This window comes from Procambarus clarkii, chromosome 47 (assembly GCF_040958095.1).
Source record: "Procambarus clarkii isolate CNS0578487 chromosome 47, FALCON_Pclarkii_2.0, whole genome shotgun sequence".
NCBI lineage: Eukaryota > Metazoa > Arthropoda > Malacostraca > Decapoda > Cambaridae > Procambarus > Procambarus clarkii.
Genome location: NC_091196.1, coordinates 34,200,131 through 34,222,709, shown reverse-complemented (window position 1 = coordinate 34,222,709; position 22,579 = coordinate 34,200,131). Strand labels below are relative to the sequence as shown.

Genomic DNA, 22,579 nt, shown 5'->3' with positions numbered 1-22,579 from the left:
CCCAATTGTATTAAAAATTCTGTGAAAAGGAAATGTGTTCAAACTGTTTAAAATATGTACTGTATATATTACAATTTTCACCATTATTATTGCTCCAATATGACATTTTTCTAATAAAAAGGCTATTTTCAGTGTAGATAATGCGATAATTATCATTAAATTGACTCTTGGCATCTGACGACGAGAGGAGAGTGAGGTAGTAGGTGGTCTCTGTGGTCAGGTGGAGGAAGGAGGGTGGGGGCGGGGGAGCACGTGTTGCCTCCTGACAACAACTCTCTCACCAATGCCTCCCTGACACCATTTTATCACCATTTTTATCACCATTTCTCCCTAGAAACAATGGGTAGGGATAATAAAACACTACATAACTGTTTACACTCTGGCGAATCATAGTTGATGACAGCCAGCTCTGACGCTCGGCCTCGGTGACCGCTTGGACGAACATTCCTCACTTAATCGAACATTTGTATGTTCCACTGAACATTTGGTACCGAATTCAATTTGTTCGGCTCTTCCGGGAATTCGATAGAGCGGGGTTCGTTAGTCTGAGGAAGCACTGTATCAACATTTGTGTTCATCATAATGAACCACTAAGTTGGTATGGTGAGTCCTAAAAACAAGAGTGGGCTGCCACACACAGCCAGCCCTCCCCTCACTCCTTCAACACCTAACTCGCCAACATTGCTACTCCCACAATACTGTTTGTGATTTTATTATACTATACTGTATACACATGTTATATATAAATATTTACATGTTTTGTTCACCATAACCGTTCAACTAAGCTGGTATGGTGTCCAAACAACATAGTTGGAACAAAAAATTGCATGACAAGTCACATGGCAGCCAGCAGATGATGCTAGGAGACGACGCCAACACTCCCTCCCTACTCACTAAGAATACTCCTTCCACCAATCTTCGCACATCACTAATTCTCACCACAATCCTGCTATTATCAGAATCCTGGTCACTAAATCCTTTAAATGAATAATTTTCCACAAGTTTATTTTGTAAAGGAACATGAGAAGTTGTTTGAAGATTCTTAGGACGAAATAATGGCAGTGTACCGTCTCTAGCGCTGTGAACATCTTGAACAGTATTGATTCACTGATATCTGAACATTGTACACAGTTTTATCACAGTAAGGTTCTTCTGTACTACTATCATAGCTAAATAATACCAGTTACATATATATTTTGACATTTTTAGGCGATGCTGTGTTCACAAGCTGAACAGCAGTGCTGTTAGCTCATGCTGTGTGCACTAGCCTTGGTTGCTCACTGAGGTTCTCACTCCCAGGAATGTTGCCTACATTTTTTTTTAAATGGTGTCTGTTTATGAGAGCCCTGAGGAAGCTGATGTGAACCCTATGTAGCCACAGGAGTTTTGAATGCTACACTATACTGTACCTACGAGTACCCTGAGGCACCTTGTGCACCACTGATCTAGCGCCTCAAGGCGCATTGTGCAGTGCAGTGGTTAACGATATGGGTATAGCCCATATACGTTGTTAAATTGAGTAGATATTGTACTAGCTTCAGGGAGTCACTTGGGCTTACCCAGAAATCGGTATTTCATTACTTTCAAACCTGGTTTTTCAGCATATATGCATTAATTTTCATGGATTGAGCTGTTCAAATAACTTTTCATTCAAAGTTATACATAAATAAATAGCAACTACTTCAAAATTAAATAAAACATTTTCCATACAAGCAAAATATATATATAGTATTCATAATTTGATGTTGCATGTAAATTTATTTGCAGGCTGGCTCAAATCTCTTCCTGAATTTTATAGTGATGGGAACGTTATACATTGGAGGTAATCTAATGTCCTACAATCAGATTAAACCTGGTGACCTCATGTCTTTTCTGGTGGCTTGTCAAACCATACAGCGGTCACTAGCTCAGCTTGGCATCCTTTTTGGCACTTATGTTCGTGGCATTAGTGCTGGTGCAAGGGTGTTTGAGGTAAGAGACATGTTTCTTTAACACTAGTCATAAATTTTCACTTTTCCAGGAGGAGCAGAACATTTATTTATCTAACAGTGACTGTATATTGTGAAGTTTTGCAAAATTAATTAACTAGTTATATTTTGTAATTTCTTTGTGAGTTACTGATTGTATATTTTTCTGAGGGATTCCCCTTGTGGCTTCCTGAAGCTATCTCACTGAGATGGCTCGCAATTACCAGGTCACATCAGCTGTGGAGTTTGGCCTACTGGGGTCTAGAGCCAAAACCTAGCCCTCCCCTCACAGAGGCACAGAGAGTGGGTGACACTCCCCCACCCCACTGAGAATGCATTAATAAAGTTAGTGAACCAATACAGGCCTCTGCTGGGCTTGAAGAGACCAAAGCCTTGAAATAGCTAAATGAATTCCACAGACAATATAAACAAATGATCGAATCGAGACCGCAGCCTCAAGAACTATCAAAAGCTGCCCGAGTTGGTGTTCAGGGACCTGGATTTCGAGGTGTTAGGTAATTCAACCATACCTTGAGGTTACCTTGAGGTGCTTCCAGGGCTTAGTGTCCCTGCGGCCCGGTCGTCGACCAGGCCTCCTGGTTGCCGGACTGATCAACCAGGCTGTTGGACGCGGCTGCTTGCAGCCTGATGTATGAGTCAGCCTGGTTGATCAGGTATCCTTTGGAGGTGCTTATCCAGTTCTCTCTTGAACACTGTGAGGGGTCGGCCATGGTTCCCTCAACACCACCTCTTACTTCGGGTGTGGCTCGCTCTTCCTCTGATCTTTTCTTCCCTACTTCTGGCTGCAAAGCATTTGAGTGTTTTGGAGTTGGAGCAGGATATAGCTTAGTATGTGGCTTGGTCAGCTCTGGGGTTTGTCCCTCCTGATTCGGGGCATGGAAGCAGCTAAGCCTACTGGTCCCAACAAGGCTTCTGGGTGGGACATTTCAGCCAGTCCCCTCCTTTGAGGCCTCTCCATTGGACTCCAATCTCTATCCTGGGCAGTGGGAGTGGATAACAGTTGTTCCCTGGGGTCCTCTTCTGCAGTTGTGGGGGCTTGGGGGAGAGCTGAATATGGAAGCCATTGGGTTTCATTTGACACTTCGGGGTCCCTTGTGCCTTCTGTAGAGGGTCTGTTTTGCAGGGAGTGGGTTTTTTACATCCCCCTTTCCCAATGTGTGTGAATTCAATTTGGGTGTGGCTCTTCCTCCCTGGGTTCATTCCCCAGTGCCCTTGGACTCTTCGAATTTATTCTTCCAGAGGTTTTACTCCTCTAGAGTTCCTCTGGCGGCAGCTCATGAGGCTTTATTTGCATACCTTCTACATTACCCGGATAATGCCTCGCTAGTGGTTCCAGCCTCTTTTGAGTTTAGGTCTTCTCCTTATTAGTTGTGTATTGGGTGGCAGACAATCCTTTCTTTTTACTTGGGGCTTCTGTCATTTCCACTCACTTGAGTGGTGTGAGGCGTCAACTGTATAACAAAAATTTTTGAGCGGCGTGTGTTTTGAGCTTTCAATTTCAACACTCAGCTCAGTGCCACTGCAACAGGCTCCAGAAATCTGCAATTGCCTAAGTATTGGGAACAGATTTAGGGCTATAAGTGGTGTCTCAGGTTACATAAAGGTATAGAGAAGCTGAAAAGTAAATAAAATACAAGAAATAAGTGAAAATGAGTGAAAATTCTGTGTTGGAAAAGTATATATTTCAAAACAAAAGATTGTCAATAACAAAGATGCCCGCTACCAAGGAGAGTTAAGCACACCAGCAGAAGATTGTTTTAAAGGATTCACAGTGCAAGATATAAGGAAAGGAGGATTTCTTGGCAGGTTAGAGATTATTGAGGACAGGCTAAAGAAGTATGAAGAAAAGGTCCTTAAATTAAAACAAGAAAATGAAGCTCTCAGGAATGAGTTTCACACTTTAACACTTAACCTTTAAACTGCGTAACACGTCATATGACGTGTTGAGTAACTTACCGAAAAAGTGCGCATCACGTCATATGACGTGTTGGAGTACTACGCAAGATTTAAACGGCCCGCGGATACACGGGGTTCACCAAACCTTCATTAGGGCTCTTGTAAACAGACACCATTTAAAAAAAAGATCGTGGGCCAAACTCCTGGGTGATAGGGGCCTCAGTATTGAGTGAGCTACCAAGCCTGACGCACGCAGCATGAGCTCACAGCACTGCTGTTCAGCTTGTGACCACAGCATCGCCTAAAAATGCCATAATAAACTTGTTCATGCTATTATGTAGCGATGATATTATTACAGAAGACCCCTGACTGTGATAAAACTGACCAGGGTTCTGATAATAGCAGGATTGTAGTGATATTTAGCGCTGTGCGCCATGGAGGGAGGAGTAATGCTGTGGCAGGGAGGGTGGTGGCGATGTCTTCTGACTGTGTGTGGCCACCTTTTATTGACTGCACTCACCATACCAGCTTAGTGGTTTGCTATGGTGAATACAAATGTAGATACTTATATATAACGTGTGTATAGAGGGTATAAACAGCAAGAGGAGTAGGTTAGGAGCCACCATTTTGGTGAGGGCGGTGGCATCGTCTGCACGACGCCACCGTGCAGACGACGGTGTTGTTTACTGGTTACCACGATGGTCTTTGGGCACCATACCAGTTTACTTGTACAAGTATGGTGAATAAAACAGGTAGATATTTATATATAATGTGTGTATATACCGTAATAACACCACAAACAGTATTGTTGGAGGAGAAATATTAGTGCGTCTGGCCTTGAGGGCGGCAGCCATCAGCTGACTGTGTGAGGTCCTACGTCTTTGTGTCTTTACTCACCATACAAGCTTAGATGTACAGTTATGGTGAACAAAAATGTAAATACTTATATATAGTGTCTGTATATAAAAGCAAAAACAGTATGGTGGGTGGAGAATGGTGGCAAGTCAGGTGAGGTGAGGGCGGGAGAGAGTGGCAGCCAGTGGCAGGCTGCCACTGCCTGCCACTGCCACTGCCACTCAGCATACCAACTTAGTGGTTCGTTATGGTGAACATGAATGCAGATACTTATATATAGTGTCTGTACATAGTGAATAAAAGCAAAAACAGTATTGTAGGAGGAGAATGTGGGTGAGTCAGGTGACTTGAGGGAGGGAGTGAGTGGCTGGCTGGTACACGGCGGTCACTCCTCGTTACTTTTAGACTCATAATAGCAACTTAGTGGTTCGTTATGGTGAACAAAACATGCAGATACTTATATATAACCTGTGTATATAGTGTAATAACCGACAAAGTATTTGTTCACTGATTGATGAACATAATGGAATCAACAATATGCACACCATATTTTTGAGTACAGCGATGATTCACTCATTTTATTATATAAATATATCAAACTACACACAATTGAATAATATTACAGCAAAAAAACTATGAAAAATCAATCAGAGACATTGAAATAATTAGGTAATTATCTCTTTGTGGCAACTCCGGCCTGACAGCTGGCGATCAACAGACCGCCTCGGACACACGCTCAGTCAGCCCCTGTTTTTTGCCAGACTTCCCTGCCCTATAGTGGGCAATATATGCCACTTATGATTTTTTTTATTATTTTTCCCACTGTTTTTGCTTTTATTCACTATATACAAACGCTATATATAAGTATCTACATTCGTGTTCACCATAACGAACCACTAAGTTGGTATGCTGAGTGGCAGGTGCAGTCGCAGCCAGTAGCAGCCCGCCACTGGCTGCCACTCCCTCCCTCCCTCACCTCACCTGACTTGCCACCATTCTCCACCCACCATACTGTTTTTGCTTTTATATACAGACGTTATATATAAGTATTTACATGTTTTGTTCACCATAACTGTACATCTAAGCTTGTATGGTGAGTAAAGGCACAAAGACATAGGACCTCACACAGTCAGCTGATGGCTGCCGCCCTCAAGGCCAGACGCACTAATATTTCTCCTCCAACAATACTGTTTGTGGTGTTATTACGCTATATACACACAGTAAATATAAATATCTACCTGTTTTAATAACCATACTTGTACAAGTAAACTGGTATGGTGCCCAAGGACCATTGTGGTAACCAGTAAACAACACCGTCGTCTACACGGTGGCGTTGTGCAGACGACGCCACCGCCCTCACCAAAATGGCGGCTCCCAACCTTCTCCTCTTGCTGTTTATACCCTCTATACACACGTTATATATAAGTATCTACATTTGTGTTCACCATAGCAAACCACTAAGCTGGTATGGTGAGTGCAGTCAATAAAAGGTGGCCACACACAGTCAGAAGACATCGCCACCATCCTCCCTATCACAGCATTATTCCTCACCTCCATGGCGCACAGCACTAAATATCACCCCAATCCTGGTATTATCAGAACCCTGGTAAGTTTCATCACAGTCAGGGGTCTTCTGTAATAATATCACCGCTACATAATAGCATGAACAAGTATATTATGCCATTTTTAGGCAATGCTGTGGTCACAAGCTGAACAGCAGTGCTGTTAGCTCATGCTGCGTGCGTCAGGCTTGGTTGCTCACTCAATACTGAGGCCCCTAACACCAGGGAGATTGGCCAACGATTTTTTTTTTAAATGGCGTCTGTTTACAAGAGCCCTGATGAAGGTGTGGTGAACCCCGTGTATCCGCGGGCCGTTTAAATCTTGCGTAGTACTTCAACACGTCATATGACGTGATGCGCAGTTGACTGGAACAACTTCCAACACGTCATATGACGTGATGCGCACTTTAAGGGTTAAAATGTTGGGAAAAACAAGTGTCTTTAACCCTTTAACTGCGCCGCCTCCAAATATGACACCCCTCTAGTGCGCAGGAAATAAATTCTCTTGAAAAAAATCTTTTGTTTTTTAAAGTTTCAAAAACCCTTCCTGTGGGAACCGACCTGTGAGATTTATATTTATTTAATTTATATGAATTTATATTTACGTTAATTTATATACTTCGATAGCAATTTGTATAATGATAAGTGGACTGTATTTCTGCAATAATCTCATAATCTCACAAATCGATCCTCTACACATTAGGGGGGGGTTATTAAATTAATATATATATGCAGCCAATCAAACTACAGAAATAACTACATACATTAAAGAGGTTCCTTATCTTATAGTACAGCAGGTTAGTCCACCAGGTATAACTAGGGTGTAGACACCAAATTATCCTCTTTGAGGTAGCTTCCATATCACCCAGTAACTGGTGCACAAATCTTGCATCCTCGTCTTGACCTGTCAAAAGTGCGCTAGCTGTGAAGCCAGATACCTATATATGACAAGTATATCAGAGAAAACAGTACATGGAACATGAAGACCTGGCTTAATTACCTTTAGTTTGAGGCTTCCATGTGATCTAACCGGGTCACCCTATATAATGACATTAATGGCCACTAATGATAAATAATGGGTTTCGGAAAGAACACTTAACTTGATTTGTTGACAGCGTGTTGACAGATGGTACACCTTTGGTATCCATAACACTACGTCCAAGTAAAATTAACAGGAGCCGAATTTGCTCCCGTGTGAGCCTCTGGTCTCGTATAACAATGGCTGCCCTCCTTCCCCACTCTGACGCCTGGCCTACTTTGTCCAGATTTCAGAAAGTGATAGAAGGGTCACATTTACTCTACTTTAATATTGATAATTAAGTTAATTTATATAAGATGTTTTTATGATGGTAAAGTCCAAAGACTAATGTATTTAAGAACAATTCCCAGCAGAATAGCTGGTGAATTATAATAGTATGTGGTGATGATATCCCGTTTTCTATAGACGGTAATTCCACTACAAGTTACGTTTTCTATGGTTAACTTGTTTATACAACACAGCTATTATCTGTATGATTATTAAATGGTGTCGGATTTTCCGACATAATTCCCCAGGGGGCTGCTCACGGGTCGAAGTCCTCTTTAGAACAGACGAACACCGATACTCCTCCTTCGAATTATTACATTAATTTGATGTTAGTAGTTAGTAATCACACATTTGTGCGTCTGTTCGTACAGGACGGATGTCCCGTACTAGAGTTGCAGGGGTTAGAAGTCTAATGCGATTTCATTTCCCTGTCAACTCTTGAAAGGCTAATATTCAAGCCTAATTACTTATTATTTAACCCAGAAGACTGAATGTGATCAAGTACTACAGTCAAGTATGATTCAGGGACTGCAATGAGATCAGTGACATTAGATATAACTTGAAGTTTCTTCAGGTAACTGGTCACTGATATATAAACACTGAGGCCCATGGAATACATCTTGATTAAATAATAAATGTATCAAATCAGTCATCAAATTTATTAGGGTTTAATTTAGTTAATTGATTCAGAAGATTGAATAGCTCATCATTAAAGTAAAGTATGGTTCTGAGACTGCAGTGGGTTCAGTGACATTGGTCGCAGTGACTTGTAGCTGTTTTAGGCTACTGTTCACTGATTTGCCACTGAGGCCTCATGAACTCATCTCCAGCTTCAAATGATGATACTAACATCAACCTCTGTTACTATAGTCAGCTGTAATCTCCTTAGTATAATGCTACTGGAGAAATATAATCAGCTGACAAATTTAGATTTCTATTGGTATTGTTTATCTGCAGGCATAGGTCTCCTCAGGCTTGATACTGGGCCTGAGAGTAATTTACCTCCTGCAGAGTTTAACATGGTTATACCCTGATATTTAGTAGGGCTACCAATGAATTGATGGTAGTAGTCTGTCCCCACAAGGACAGCCATTTGGCATTTGATTTGCTCAAATTTACCTGCAGCTGCTTGATAATAGCTTTCCAGGTCAGCATAATCAACTTGAGATTGTTGTGACAAATCTTCACATTTCTTGATCTGTCTTGTTAAGTGGCCTTTAAGACCTGCAAGGGTTCTTTTCATTCTCCCTGCATTATCCATACTGGCTAGTTGGTGAAGCCTTGTGGGGCTTGTATTTGGGCTGCTCATAATACTGAACAAGCACTGATGGTAGCCTAGGGTAAATTCTGCACTCACTAGGCAATAATCCTACCTCTACTAGAGGTTAGCACTTAAAATTAATACACATTATATATATACAATCATACACACTAATGATTTGAGTGATAAACCAGTGTCACTGGAAGTACCTTTAGGTTAGCTCTTCTATATCACCCTAGGATGGTAGAGACACTAATTAATCACTCAAAGGTGTAATGATCATAAGTAAATTATTATATATACAACTCAACTCGAGTTGATAAAAATTACACCCAAAATAGGGTCTGGACCATTCATTAATGGTGTTAGGTTGATCAATATAGTACAACTGACTGTGGTAATAATGGGACTAGGATGAACGATAATAGTTCAACTAGTCAATGGTTAATATCCTACCCTGTTGTGGGTTGGCAATTAGTAAATATTATACTGTGATCACTAGTGCAATATATATTAAATAATTCTCTATTTTGGAGAAATAATATACACAATTATTGATAATAGCCTCTTAATTAGCCTCTATGAAACTTCTAATATTATCTAGAAGTATTAAATATTATTAGTGACCTCGCGAAATAAAGTCCACAAAATTCGTAGATAATCTCTCGCGAAATGTAACACCACGAAATCCGTGAACAATCTCGCGAAGACACAGTCACTAATTTGGCTGGATTCTATATTAGCGCTGTCATTTCACGAAATAACACGCCACCAAATATCTGTGGGTGTGCATGAAACCGCTGACGAAGCTGAACTGGGCTGAGGGAGGCTCCTGAGCTCCCTCGAGGCTACGCTGCCGTCTTGACTGCTGGCTTTGTTTAAATAACACTGCACTAGTATATTTAATGAATCCACTGGTTAACTGGTTCATCCGGTACTAAGATGACCAAATGTGGGTTCATAGGACCGAATATTCCGGTTCCGAAGGTCCAAATAATCCGTCATCCGGTTCGAAGATGACCAAATAATGTGGGAACCGACCTGTGAGATTTATATTTATTTAATTTATATGAATTTATATTTACGTTAATTTATATACTTCGATAGCAATTTGTATAATGATAAGTGGACTGTATTTCTGCAATAATCTCATAATCTCACAAATCGATCCTCTACACATTAGGGGGGGGGTTATTAAATTAATATATATATGCAGCCAATCAAACTACAGAAATAACTACATACATTAAAGAGGTTCCTTATCTTATAGTACAGCAGGTTAGTCCACCAGGTATAACTAGGGTGTAGACACCAAATTATCCTCTTTGAGGTAGCTTCCATATCACCCAGTAACTGGTGCACAAATCTTGCATCCTCGTCTTGACCTGTCAAAAGTGCGCTAGCTGTGAAGCCAGATACCTATATATGACAAGTATATCAGAGAAAACAGTACATGGAACATGAAGACCTGGCTTAATTACCTTTAGTTTGAGGCTTCCATGTGATCTAACCGGGTCACCCTATATAATGACATTAATGGCCACTAATGATAAATAATGGGTTTCGGAAAGAACACTTAACTTGATTTGTTGACAGCGTGTTGACAGATGGTACACCTTTGGTATCCATAACACTACGTCCAAGTAAAATTAACAGGAGCCGAATTTGCTCCCGTGTGAGCCTCTGGTCTCGTATAACAATGGCTGCCCTCCTTCCCCACTCTGACGCCTGGCCTACTTTGTCCAGATTTCAGAAAGTGATAGAAGGGTCACATTTACTCTACTTTAATATTGATAATTAAGTTAATTTATATAAGATGTTTTTATGATGGTAAAGTCCAAAGACTAATGTATTTAAGAACAATTCCCAGCAGAATAGCTGGTGAATTATAATAGTATGTGGTGATGATATCCCGTTTTCTATAGACGGTAATTCCACTACAAGTTACGTTTTCTATGGTTAACTTGTTTATACAACACAGCTATTATCTGTATGATTATTAAATGGTGTCGGATTTTCCGACACTTCCCTCAGTATGGGTATGTCAAAAAAAATTTGAAATTGTACTTACTTTAGCTGCTATGGGGTCTGTAAGTTGGCGCGTGACATCATCATTCCCCATTCGCCCGTGACGTACGTTCCCGGGGCCAGTAGGACGCCCGGGGCGGCGTGCGAGTTGCCGCGAATATATTTTTGTTAATTTTTTCCACACAGTTCCAAATACATTTTATTTGTTTTTACGTGCTAATCCTATATATAATGAACACGTACACTATATTATGGCAGTAAAACATCCGTACCGTCTGAGGACACTGTGTTACTTGCATGACACTTGTGTACACATATGTTACACATATTTACCATGTATCATGCTAATTTATGTATATATACAATCTATTTACAGTCTATACACTGTCACACACTATATACATTCACCATCAACACATTCAGAACACCGCGAGTGTGAGCTGTCACACCCAGCCAGCCCTCCCTCACTCCTCCAACATTGTATTCGCCAACATTGCTCCTCCCATCATACAGTTATTCACACCAATGTTTCATGTTCATTTATGTATATTTACAACATATGTACACACTATATGCATTTAGCATCAACACATTCAGAACACCGCGAGTGTGAGCAGCCACACCCAGACAGGCCCTCCCTCATTCCAACATCTTACTCGCGAACATTGCTCCTCCCACCACACTGTTATTGTTTTCAATAGAAAATAACAGAAAATAACATGATGTTTAACATGATGTGATAACATGAACATCAGAAAATAACATGATGTTTAACAGTGATAAATTCCAGGTACTCAGGTACGGTAAAAATGAGGACCTTAAACATAATACAGAGTACAAAACACAATCAAATGTACCCATAGTAGGAAAACAGCATGTAAAGGATTTGGGAACAATAATGTCTGACGACCTAACGTTTAAGAAGCATAACCAAGCGAACATTGCGACAGCCAGAAAAATGATAAGATGGATTACGAGAACTTTCAAATCCAGGGATCCCATCACAATGGTTGTACTCTTCAAGTCACTTGTGTTGTCCCGTCTTGAGTACTGCTCAGTACTCACTTCCCCCTTCAGAGCAGGAGAGATTGCTGAAATAGAGGGAATACAGAGAACATATACGGCACGCATAGACGCAATAAAGCACCTAAATTATTGGGATCGTCTCAAAGCCCTCCAAATGTACTCACTAGAAAGAAGGCGAGAGAGATATCAAATAATATACACCTGGAAGATACTGGAGGGCCAAGTACCAAATCTACACAGTAAAATAACAACGTACTGGAGTGAACGACATGGAAGAAAATGCAGAATAGAACCAGTGAAGAGCAGAGGTGCCATAGGCACAATCAGAGAACACTGTATAAACATCAGAGGACTATGGTTGTTCAACATCCTCCCAGCAAGCATAAGAAATATTGTCAGAACAACCGTGGACATCTTCAAGAGGAAACTAGATTTATTCCTCCAAGGAGTGCCGGACCAACCGGACTGTGGTGGGTATGTGGGCCTGCGGGCCGCTCCAAGCAACAGCCTAGTGGACCAAACTTTCACAAGTCAAGCCTGGCCTCGGGCCGGGCTTGGGGAGTAGAAGAACTCCCAGAACCCCATCAACCAGGGAGGGCTGCACGGACAATCAGCACGGCAGTAAAGTGTGATGTTTGCTTGTTTGCTTGTTTCCTTGGGATTGTAGGGAGTTTCTACCTCTCTGTTCGGTTTTCTTTTTAAGTTTTTTACCAAGTGGGGTTTGTTTTGTTATGCCTACCTTTCTGGGTGCCTAACCCTGGTCGATGGCAGATAAGGAAAACCCCAACCACAATGAGGTTTTCCAGGGCCATTGCTCTCTGAAACCTCTCTGAAGGAGCCAGGTTCTGGCGCTGGTCCCTGGTAGGTCTGAACTCCTTAGCTAATGTCCCGGTCTAATATAACATACATTAGCCCGATAAGCTCCATGGAGCCTCCGGGGCTCACACAGAAAATGGCTTTTCATTACATTTAACGCTGGTTATCTGTTTCAGTATGTCAAGCTAGAGCCAACAATACCTTTAAGAGGGGGAGCAAAAATCCCATATCATTCTCTGATGGGAAATATTGAGTTCAAAAATGTTTCATTTGCTTATCCTACAAGATCTGATCAGGTATGTTGAAAAAGTAGTCATCATTGACCTTTAAGAATTCTTAGGTTACTAGCTTTGATGTTTACTTTTTAGTATAATCATAAAGTAGAAATAACATTCAAAAGCAGTCAAGAATCACAATAACATGGCTGAAAATTTGACACCAACCCACAAATCTGAAAATAAATGAATTGACAATGTTTTGCTCCACCCTGGACCATTTTCAAGTCATGTAATATGGTGGTAATGTCCAGGACAGGCAAAAATGCCATCAGTTCTTTTATTTTCATATTTGTGGGTTGTGTCTGACATTCAGAAGACAGCTACATAATGTATTTATATTCACATCCTTTTTTCTATAAATTCATGATAAATTTTTGTAGCATCTGAAGAAAGGAGCAATATAGACTTATTGAACTGGTATATTGGATGAGGATATAATGATTTGGATCTCTACCAAAAATACTGTTCCTTATTTTTCAGCAGAATGAACCTTATGAAATATAATATAAAAATCTTAAAAACTTTGTATTTGCACATCACCAAACCTTCCAATGTTCAAGGAGGTGCTGCACAACTTCAGTCTACACATCCCAGCTGGTCGTGTTGTGGCATTGGTTGGTGTATCAGGGGGTGGCAAGTCTACTGTTGCTCAGTTGCTAGAAAGGTAAGTGAAAGTACAGTATATTCATATTGATAATTATACTGCATGATATATTTGAATCGTTTTCTGACCAGGCCCCCCCACATTATCTTGTCTTAGCTTATGGCACTGATGCTGCAGGAAGACAATATGTGGCTCTTGTGACAATCTGTGTCCATTGGCAGCAAGTGCCATGCCAAAGAACCTGCCATGCCTCCCCAAAGGGGCAAGGAGCATGTAAGGATCACAGATCCATTCACTATTAACCCTTTAACTGCGCGGCCTATAAATATGACATCCCCCCAGTGCGCAGGAAATGAAACCTTGGTAAAAAATTATTTTTTCTTCGGAAAATGTCAAAAACCCCTCCCTGTATATGGGTATAGCAACGCAAGTTCGAAATTGTAATTACTTTGGCTGCTATGGGGTCCGAAAGGTGGGCCGTGACGTCATAATTCCCCGTGCGCCAGAGCAGTATGCTCTCGGGGCCGGTGGGGTGCCCGGGGCGGGGCGTGCGAGTTGCCGCGAATATATTTTTGCACATTTTTTGCGCACTGTTCCAAATACATTTTAATTGTTTTTACATGCTAATCCTATGTATAATGAACACGTACACTATATTATGGCAGTAAAACATCCGTACTGTCCGAAAACACTGTGTTACGTGCATGACACTTGTGTACACATATGTTGCACATATTTACCATGTATCATGCTAATTTATGTATATATACAATCTATTTACAGACTATACACTGTCACACACTATATACATTCACCATCAACACATTCAGAACACCGCGAGTGAGAGCAGCCACACCCAGCCAGCCCTCCCTCACTCCTCCAACATTGTATTCACCAACATTACTCCTCCAAATCATACAGTTATTCACACCAATGTTTCATGTTCATTTATGTATATTTACAACATATGTACACACTCTACACTGTCACACACTATATACATTCACCATCAACACACTCAGAACACCGCGAGTGAGAGCAGCCACACCCAGCCAGCCCTCCTTCACTCCAACATCCTACTCGCCAACATTGCTCCTCCCACCATACTGTTATTGTATTTATTACACAATTTACACATGTTATATATACCTATCTACATGTTTTATTTACCAGAACTATGCAAGTAAGCCGGTATTGTGTCCAAACAGTACAGTGGCCACCATACACTGCATGACAAATCACACAGCAGACAGCAGACGATGCCACGATTACGACGTCACCTCCCTCACCAAAATAGCTCCTCACAACATACTCCTGATGCTGTTATTACACTATTCCACACACACTGTATATACCCATGTACATGTGTGTTCCCCATAGCGAAAAACGAAACTAGTATGGTGGGCAAATCAAGAGTTACTGCCACACAGTGAGGCTACCTCAATTCTCTCCCTTCCTCCCTCCCTCACCAAAATTCCTCCCTCCTACGCACAACGCTCATTATAACCACAATCCTGGTCACTAATATCTGTAAGTGAATAAGTGACCACAAGTTTATTTTGAAAAGGAACCTAAAAAGACGTTTGAAGGTTCCTACATTGACGATATAATGCTGTGGCTAGCGCTGTGAACATCGTGAACAGCATTGAATCACTGATATTTGAACATTGTACCTAGTCATTATCACACTCGGGCTCTTCTATAATACTATCATGGCTAAATAAAACAGATTATATATATATTGACAATATTAGGAGATGCTGTGGTCACACGCTGAACAGCAGTGCTGTGTGCTCATGCTGCGAGCGCCAGCCTTGGTTGCTCACTCACTACTGTACTGAGGCTCTGGCACCCGGCAATGTGGACCATGATTTTTTTTAAAGATGGCGTCTGTTTACAAGAGCCCTGAGGAAGCTGATGTGAACCCCATGTAGCTGCGGGAGTTTTGAATGGAACGTGAAAAATAAAAACACCCAGAGGCGCGTTGCACACCTGAAGCCTGGGCCTGCAGGCGCGTTGCGCAGTTAAAGGGTTAAGGTAAATTCCCTACAACAATGAAAGGTGCCACAACACTTGACAACACTGCAAGAAATATACCAAACAAATTCTGAAATTTCCAAACTACAATGGTAACTCAGTTTTCGTATTTAATCCATTCCCAGAGATGATACGAAAATCGAAAATACGAAAACCGAAACGAATTATCCCATAAGAAATTATGTAAATTGAATTAATCTGGTCCACACCCCCCAAAAATATTAACTAAAAAATGAATTTTATACAGAAAACTACTCATAGGTACCTTACCTTTATGGAGGACTCTTGTTGGTGTATGGAAGATAGTGAGGAGGAGGGAAGAAGTGTTAGTGTTTGGAAGGGGAGTCCCCCTCCATTATAATATCAGGCATTGATGACATTTTTGGGGGTTTCTCTTTTATGTTATGCAAGCATACCATTAGGACCTAGTTGTGGCTCACTGCTTGCTTGTCTTACTAAATATCTGTCTATAGACCCTTGTTTTTCTCTGTGTTTTAACACTTGTCTGTAGCAAGACATCACATTGTTACACTATGGATTACCTCTTGTTTTTCCTCTATTGTCATCCTTACAACTATTTTCTTAGATTGATCTTTACCACTGACTTTCATAGAACCCATGGTATGATATATAATAAGAACTTTTATGTTCAGAAACCAGAAAAAGCACAAAAACAATTAAATTCTTAACAAAGAATTCAAGCTCGGTTATTACTAGGTGGGAGACACTGGTAAACTAAAGCGAGCCATGTGGTCGGTTGGCCCGTATGTGTATCAACAAACTCCGAACACCGAGGCAAACAACGAGTACTGAATAAAATTATTAGAAGAAATTGAGTATGAGTACCGAAAAATATGAAAACAGGGGCATACGATAACTGAGGTTTCATTTACTATCAAATGACTACTCGCCCACCACCTCACTCTTCATCACCAGGTGATGAGGAGTGAGGTGGTGCTTGCTACACTCAAACTTAGTGTTCAACATGTTGCTCCTACCTAGGTCATTAAAATAAGTGGGTTAGTCTTCCTTTTGGACTTCAGTCTAAGCATTAGTGGTACATGCTACAGGATTAATTAACATTTCACAAGCATGATTGCTGATCTCGTTGAGTATCTCTTGATATTTGCACCTTTCTAGGGGGAGCCCATTGTGGCTCCCCTGATGCTACTTTCGCAGATAGTGAGCCATACTGCTGGGTCCCATCAGTTGCAGACTTCTCTTGGCCTACCAGGAACCATGACCCAAAGCCTGGCCTTCCTCATAGAGGTGCAGGGAGTGGTGGCACTTACCATAAAATTTATATTAATTTATTCATGTCTGCCACCACCAGGGAAGCACCCAGAAAGCCAGTGAAACAAACCAAATCACTGGTGGCTTCAAACGAGATCAGAGCCTCGACATTCACTAAAGAACTCGCCAAACTTTGTATTCCAACGATAACAATTTTATGAAACTAGCACTGGCTCATTTGCTCCACCTCCCTCACTCATTTGGAAGGGAGGTGGGAGGCATGCTGCAGTCAACCAGCTGCTCTACCCTCAGTTCTATTCTAATAGTGGTGTGGGTCTGGTCCCCTCTTTGTCTCTCTAGCTCCAGTGTTCTGTTTGCAGCTAAGTGGTGGTTTATGCTTTTGTGGCTGTTCCTTTGCACTTTGGTGTAGCATGAGCCAGGAGTTAAGAGTGCTTGGAACTGCATGTGCTCAAGATTATCTTCACTGTGCACTCCACAGTACTGCCCTTCCACTGCCAAGATTATTTTCCCTGGAGTGCTTGGGAGTCGCTCCCTTAGGGGTCCTCCTTCCTTGTGGTGGCCCTCGCTCTGGGTGAGTCAGGTGTCTTTGACTTTGTCTTTTCTTGGGTAGGGAGTGACATTGGCTGTTGGGATGCACTGTGGTTTGCACGCTTTACCGAGCACACTGAGGTCGGCCTTCACAGCCGAGTTGGACTCGCTTTGTTGGCCTACTTGTATTCTGCTGTTCTCCCATTGATGCGATACTTGGAAGGACCAGCATAGCATTCCCAGTACCGGTGATTCCTGTTGGAGTTGATTCCCCCCCCCCCCCCCAGGCTCTAAAAATCTGCTTGGGTTCAGAGGTCCTCTGGGTATTCCCCCCCCCCCCCGCCCACCCCTCTGAACCAGCTCTCGCTTCATGAAAGTTGAGGGTTGTGCATTTTCAGTGCCACTTGGCGACATTCGGTCCATCTGCTTCTGCTTTCTGCCTGTTGGGTCAGTGACACCGTCGACCCTGAGTCATGAGGGGTTTACTGCTGTCATGTTGCTCTCCTTTCAGCCCTCCTGATGTGTGGGCTTCTCAGGCAGTGACTGCTATGCATGTTTGGTTTTCTGGATTGCAGTGATTTCAGTTAGCCTAGTTGGATGCCCTGGAGCAGCCCTAGTTAATGTTTAGGGCCCCAGATTTGGAGGTGTTGAGTACCTCGACCTTGGTTCTGTTCACACCTTCTATTTTTCACCTTGAGGTGTGGTTCGCCTTCATGACCAAATCACACACAAAATATGAAGAGACGACAACATTTCGGTCTGTCCTGGACCATTATCCAGTTGATTGTAGAAATGAGATAATAATCAACTTGATAATGGTCTAGGATGGACCGAAATGTTGTCATCTCTTCATCTTCTGGTATGTGATTTGGTCATCATATCTTCAGCAAAGTTATTTTGACTCATCATCTGCACACGGTTCGCCTTTCTTTCACCCTCTTTCCCTGTTGGGTTGCTTGGTTCTTGGGACTTTGCTCTCTGTGCCAGTCATGTTCAAAGGGTGTCCAACGTCCTCACCAATAATCTGTCCTGGTTCCATCCCATCTCCAAGGAATGAACCATTGGGCCACCTCCTTCCTGTGCTTTTGTCAGATGTTCGAGTGCCCAATCTCAGCACCTTCCTTGAACAAGGGGCCATTCCCTAATTGTGAGGCCCTCACTTTAGAGGTCTTTTGGCTGAATTGGTTAAGGTAGGGGGGTTCCTTCCACCAAACACACGATGAAACTGCTATGTATGTTGCTAGGACACTCACATAAGTTGTAATACCTTCTAACAAGTTGTAACAACTATCTAATAAGTTGTAACAACTATCTAACAAGTTGTAACAACTAACATATTGTAAAAAATTTCTAACACATCATACAAACTCTATAACAAGATGTAACAACTTTACAACAAGTTGTAACAACTTTATAACAAGTTGTAACAAGGTAACAATAGGAACTGTTTCATTGTGTGTTTGCAGGGCTATATCTCTTTTGCCCAGTCTGGCTGTTCCACCAGGTCCTGCTGTATTTGGAGTCCTACAGACAAAGAGTGATCCTTCTGGCTCTTTAGTGGTAGGCCTAACCTTAGTTTCAGGCGCTGCTTGCTTTGTGTCCAAACCTGGGGTTTTTCATGGCTCCACCTCTATTGGAGGGCTGGCCTGGTTGATGTACTTTTCTGGTTTGATCTCCACTCTATGCATCTGGCATTTTTATGTGTATTTCTCACCATCTCTATGGTGATTAGGTGGCTTTGTCGAATGTGTCCTCCTTGAGGCAGCAGTATGGGGTTTCATGACAGTCATTCATCACTTCCTTTCTCCTCTTCTCTATTGTTTTTTTTTTGTCTCACCTTGTATTGTGTGATATTGGCTGAACTGCTGCAGCTTGCATTCAGGGTCAATAATACATCGGTACAGTACCGTCATTTATGATCGTAATCCATTCCCAGAGACACGTCGTCAACCAAAAATTTGGCAACCAAAACAAATTTTCCCATCAGAAATAATGTAAATTGAATTAATCCATTCCACACCCCAAAAAATATTAACATAAAAATACATTTTATACTGAATAACATTCATTTTATACTAGCTACAATACAGCATATATATCTTACCTTGAATGAGTACTCTTGTTGGTGTATGGAAGATGATGAAGTTGGAGGGGAGGAGAACAGGTATTACTGTTTGGAAGGGGAGTCCCCTTCTATTATAACATTAGGCAGTGATGACTTCTCTGGGATACTCTCTCTCCTATGTTTGCAGGCATACCACTAGAACCTGGTTGTAGCTCACTGCTTGCTTGTCTTACTAAGAATAAGAATCTGCCTATAAACACTTGTTTTTCCCTACATTTTAACACTTGTCTGTAGTGAGACATCACATTGTCTCCCTATGCATGATCTCTTGTTTTTTCTCTATTGTCATCCTCACAACTATTTTCTTAGGTTGAACTTTACCACTGTCTGTCTTGGGACCCATGGCATGAAATATAATAAAAACTTTTATGTTAAAATAGGAAAAAAAACCAGCATTGAATGTAATAAAATGCCATTTTCTGGGTGAGCCCCAGAAGCTCCATGGAGCTTATTGGGCTAATGTATGTTATATTAGACCGGAACATTAGTTATGGAGTTCAGACCTACCAGGGACCAGCGCCAGAACCTGGCCCCTTCAGAGAGGTTTCAGGGAGCAATGGCCCTGGAAAACCCCCTTGTTGTTCGGGGTTTTCCTTATCTGCCATCGACCGGGGTTAGGCACCCAGAAAGGTAGGCATAACAAAACAAACCCCACATGGTAAGAAACTAAAACAAAAAACCAAACAGAGAGGTAGAAACTCTCTACAATCCTATGGAAACAAGCAAACATCACACTTTACTGCCGCACCGACTGTCCGCGCAGCCCTCCCTGCCCCGAAAGGGGGAGAGGGGGGCCGGACATCACCATGTCAGCTGCCTAGCACCAGTTCGGAAGCTAAGCTTCAACCAACGTGAAAAAACGCCGACCGGTGGGAGGGAGGGTTGCCAGGGAGCCTCCGGTTCTCACCCTGACCCTGTGGGGAGCCCCTACGGCTAACTGGATCTTCATACCCAAAGAGAAGGAACCCAGGAGGCAGGCCCCACAAACTCTGCAACGCGAAGTCGAGACAACAGGCAGCAACTTACAACCCAAAGCAACACAAGAATGCACGGGAGCAGAAACGTTCACAAATGAACAGGCAGCCAGAAACCTGTGCGACCCCCAAATCCTCACGCCTGAATTGAGCCCAAGACGTCACCGAACACGGCAGCAAAAGCTGCAAACATATTTGTAATAATATCTTTTGTAATAATACACTATTTGTAATAATATCTTTCATAAATAGCCACAAAACATTTAATATTTATTTAAAAAAAATGTGTCTGGAAGTTAAATCAACTCCACAGGACAATAATTTTGTTATATAGATACTAACGTTATTCGTTTGTATGCGTTCGCTACTTAAACTACTCATGTCCTTTTCGTTCATAGAACACAGAACCCTACATGCTCTCTAATATATTACTTAATTAATAGACTCACAAATAAAACTTTTATATGTATATTTTATCAGAAAGGCAGAGATAAAATAATTTTTGTGAATCCATCACAGACATTATATCTTATTAGACAGGAAAGATATTCATATTTTAAATAACGTTTCTTGGCCAACACTCTCCCTATCAATGGGAACTATGACCTTTCAAAGATCAATGTTAATTTAATCTAGATACTGTAATAAATGAAGTTTTCTATATCATAATAAAGATAGAAATATGAGCTGTATGTTAGTACTTTTGCATAAAAATAACTGAAGTTAAAGTGAAGATATATGCCTTTTTATAGTTATGTGATGGCTGCCTCAGGGAGTGTGAAGGCCTACAAACAAGCCTATCAATTGTATAATTCATTTCCATATGTGCAAAGTAACATTAAAGGTCTATATGTCAGCATAAACACAGATGTAGACGATAATATGTCTTGAGATGATTTTGAGGCTTTTAGTGTCCCCGTGGCCCGGTCCTCAACCAGGCCTCCAACCCCCAGGAAGCAGACCGTGACAGCTGACTAACACCCAGGTACCTATTTTACTGCTAGGTAACAGGGGCATAGGGTGAAAGAAACTCTGCCCATTGTTTCTCGCCGGCGCCTGGGATCGAACCCAGGACCACAGGATCACAAGTCCAGCGTGCTGTCCGCTCAGATGACCGGCTTCCCTACTATGACTATGATAGAAATATGACTACATTTCAAGGAAAATATATCTTAAATGAAAGCCAAGATATGGTTAACCCTTGTGATGCTCAGGGCTAATTAGCCTTTGTCAGCCACAGGCACATAGGAAAAAAAAAAAAATTCTTCCTAACCTGTTAAGTTGTGTTCCCTGACCACGAGAAAAAAAAATTAATTGTACTTACCGGTGACGTAATTGAGCCGACAATATGGACGATGACGTCACACCCTGCATGATCGCTCATGCACGGTGCGTCACGGAGGCGTCGCACGCAGTCTTCAAGTAGCCAGAGTTGCCACGAATTTATATTCGCGGCATTATTTACAGTGTCTAGGCATATTTTATCGGTAATATATTGTTCACTAATTGTGTTGCATATAATGTTACATCCTTGTCAATGGCAATAAATGTTGCATACATCGAGAATACACATGCGCACACAAATGTTCTCCATTACGCTGATATATTATGTATTCACATTGTTCATTATTATATTTGCACACATGCACGCACTATTTACAGGTTTTTCCACTAATATTGCACATGTAGAAGTCTTGGAGAGAGAGTAGTAGTCGCTGAAGCAGTCGACAGCACACAATGGGACTGCACACGCTTCACACCATGTTTGCACCTGTTTTCGTTTCTGATCTCTCCTATTTGTTGATCTACAAACCAAGCAATCACGTTGTCCTATTGCACGCTTTCCAGCTGGTGGCAAATGTTTTAGTCTGTGTGCTTGAAAGCCCTCAATGTGAGCATGCCTGGGTGTAGCAGCATGCTGCAACACTGGGTTCATGATGGGTCTTTGTATGCCAGGAACACCTTTGCCAAACTTTGCTAATAGCTGTGTTGCAAATGTAAAAGCAAACGAATGGAAACTGGGTTTACGTCCAGTTTTCAC

General features: G+C 41.7%; 1 protein-coding gene across 10 annotated transcripts in view; it reads left to right on the top strand.

Moving 5' to 3' along the window:
* The window catches only part of LOC123762901 (mitochondrial potassium channel ATP-binding subunit), an 848,556-nt gene that overhangs the window by 572,413 nt on the left and 253,564 nt on the right, over nucleotides 1-22,579 (top strand). For all 10 annotated transcript variants that reach the window (XM_069302215.1, XM_069302213.1, XM_069302219.1 and 7 more), the window contains 3 exons: nucleotides 1,768-1,971; nucleotides 12,915-13,034; nucleotides 13,577-13,680. In XM_069302215.1, the coding sequence (XP_069158316.1) occupies nucleotides 1,768-1,971; nucleotides 12,915-13,034; nucleotides 13,577-13,680 (428 nt within the window). The remainder of the gene's footprint in view (nucleotides 1-1,767; nucleotides 1,972-12,914; nucleotides 13,035-13,576; nucleotides 13,681-22,579) is intronic.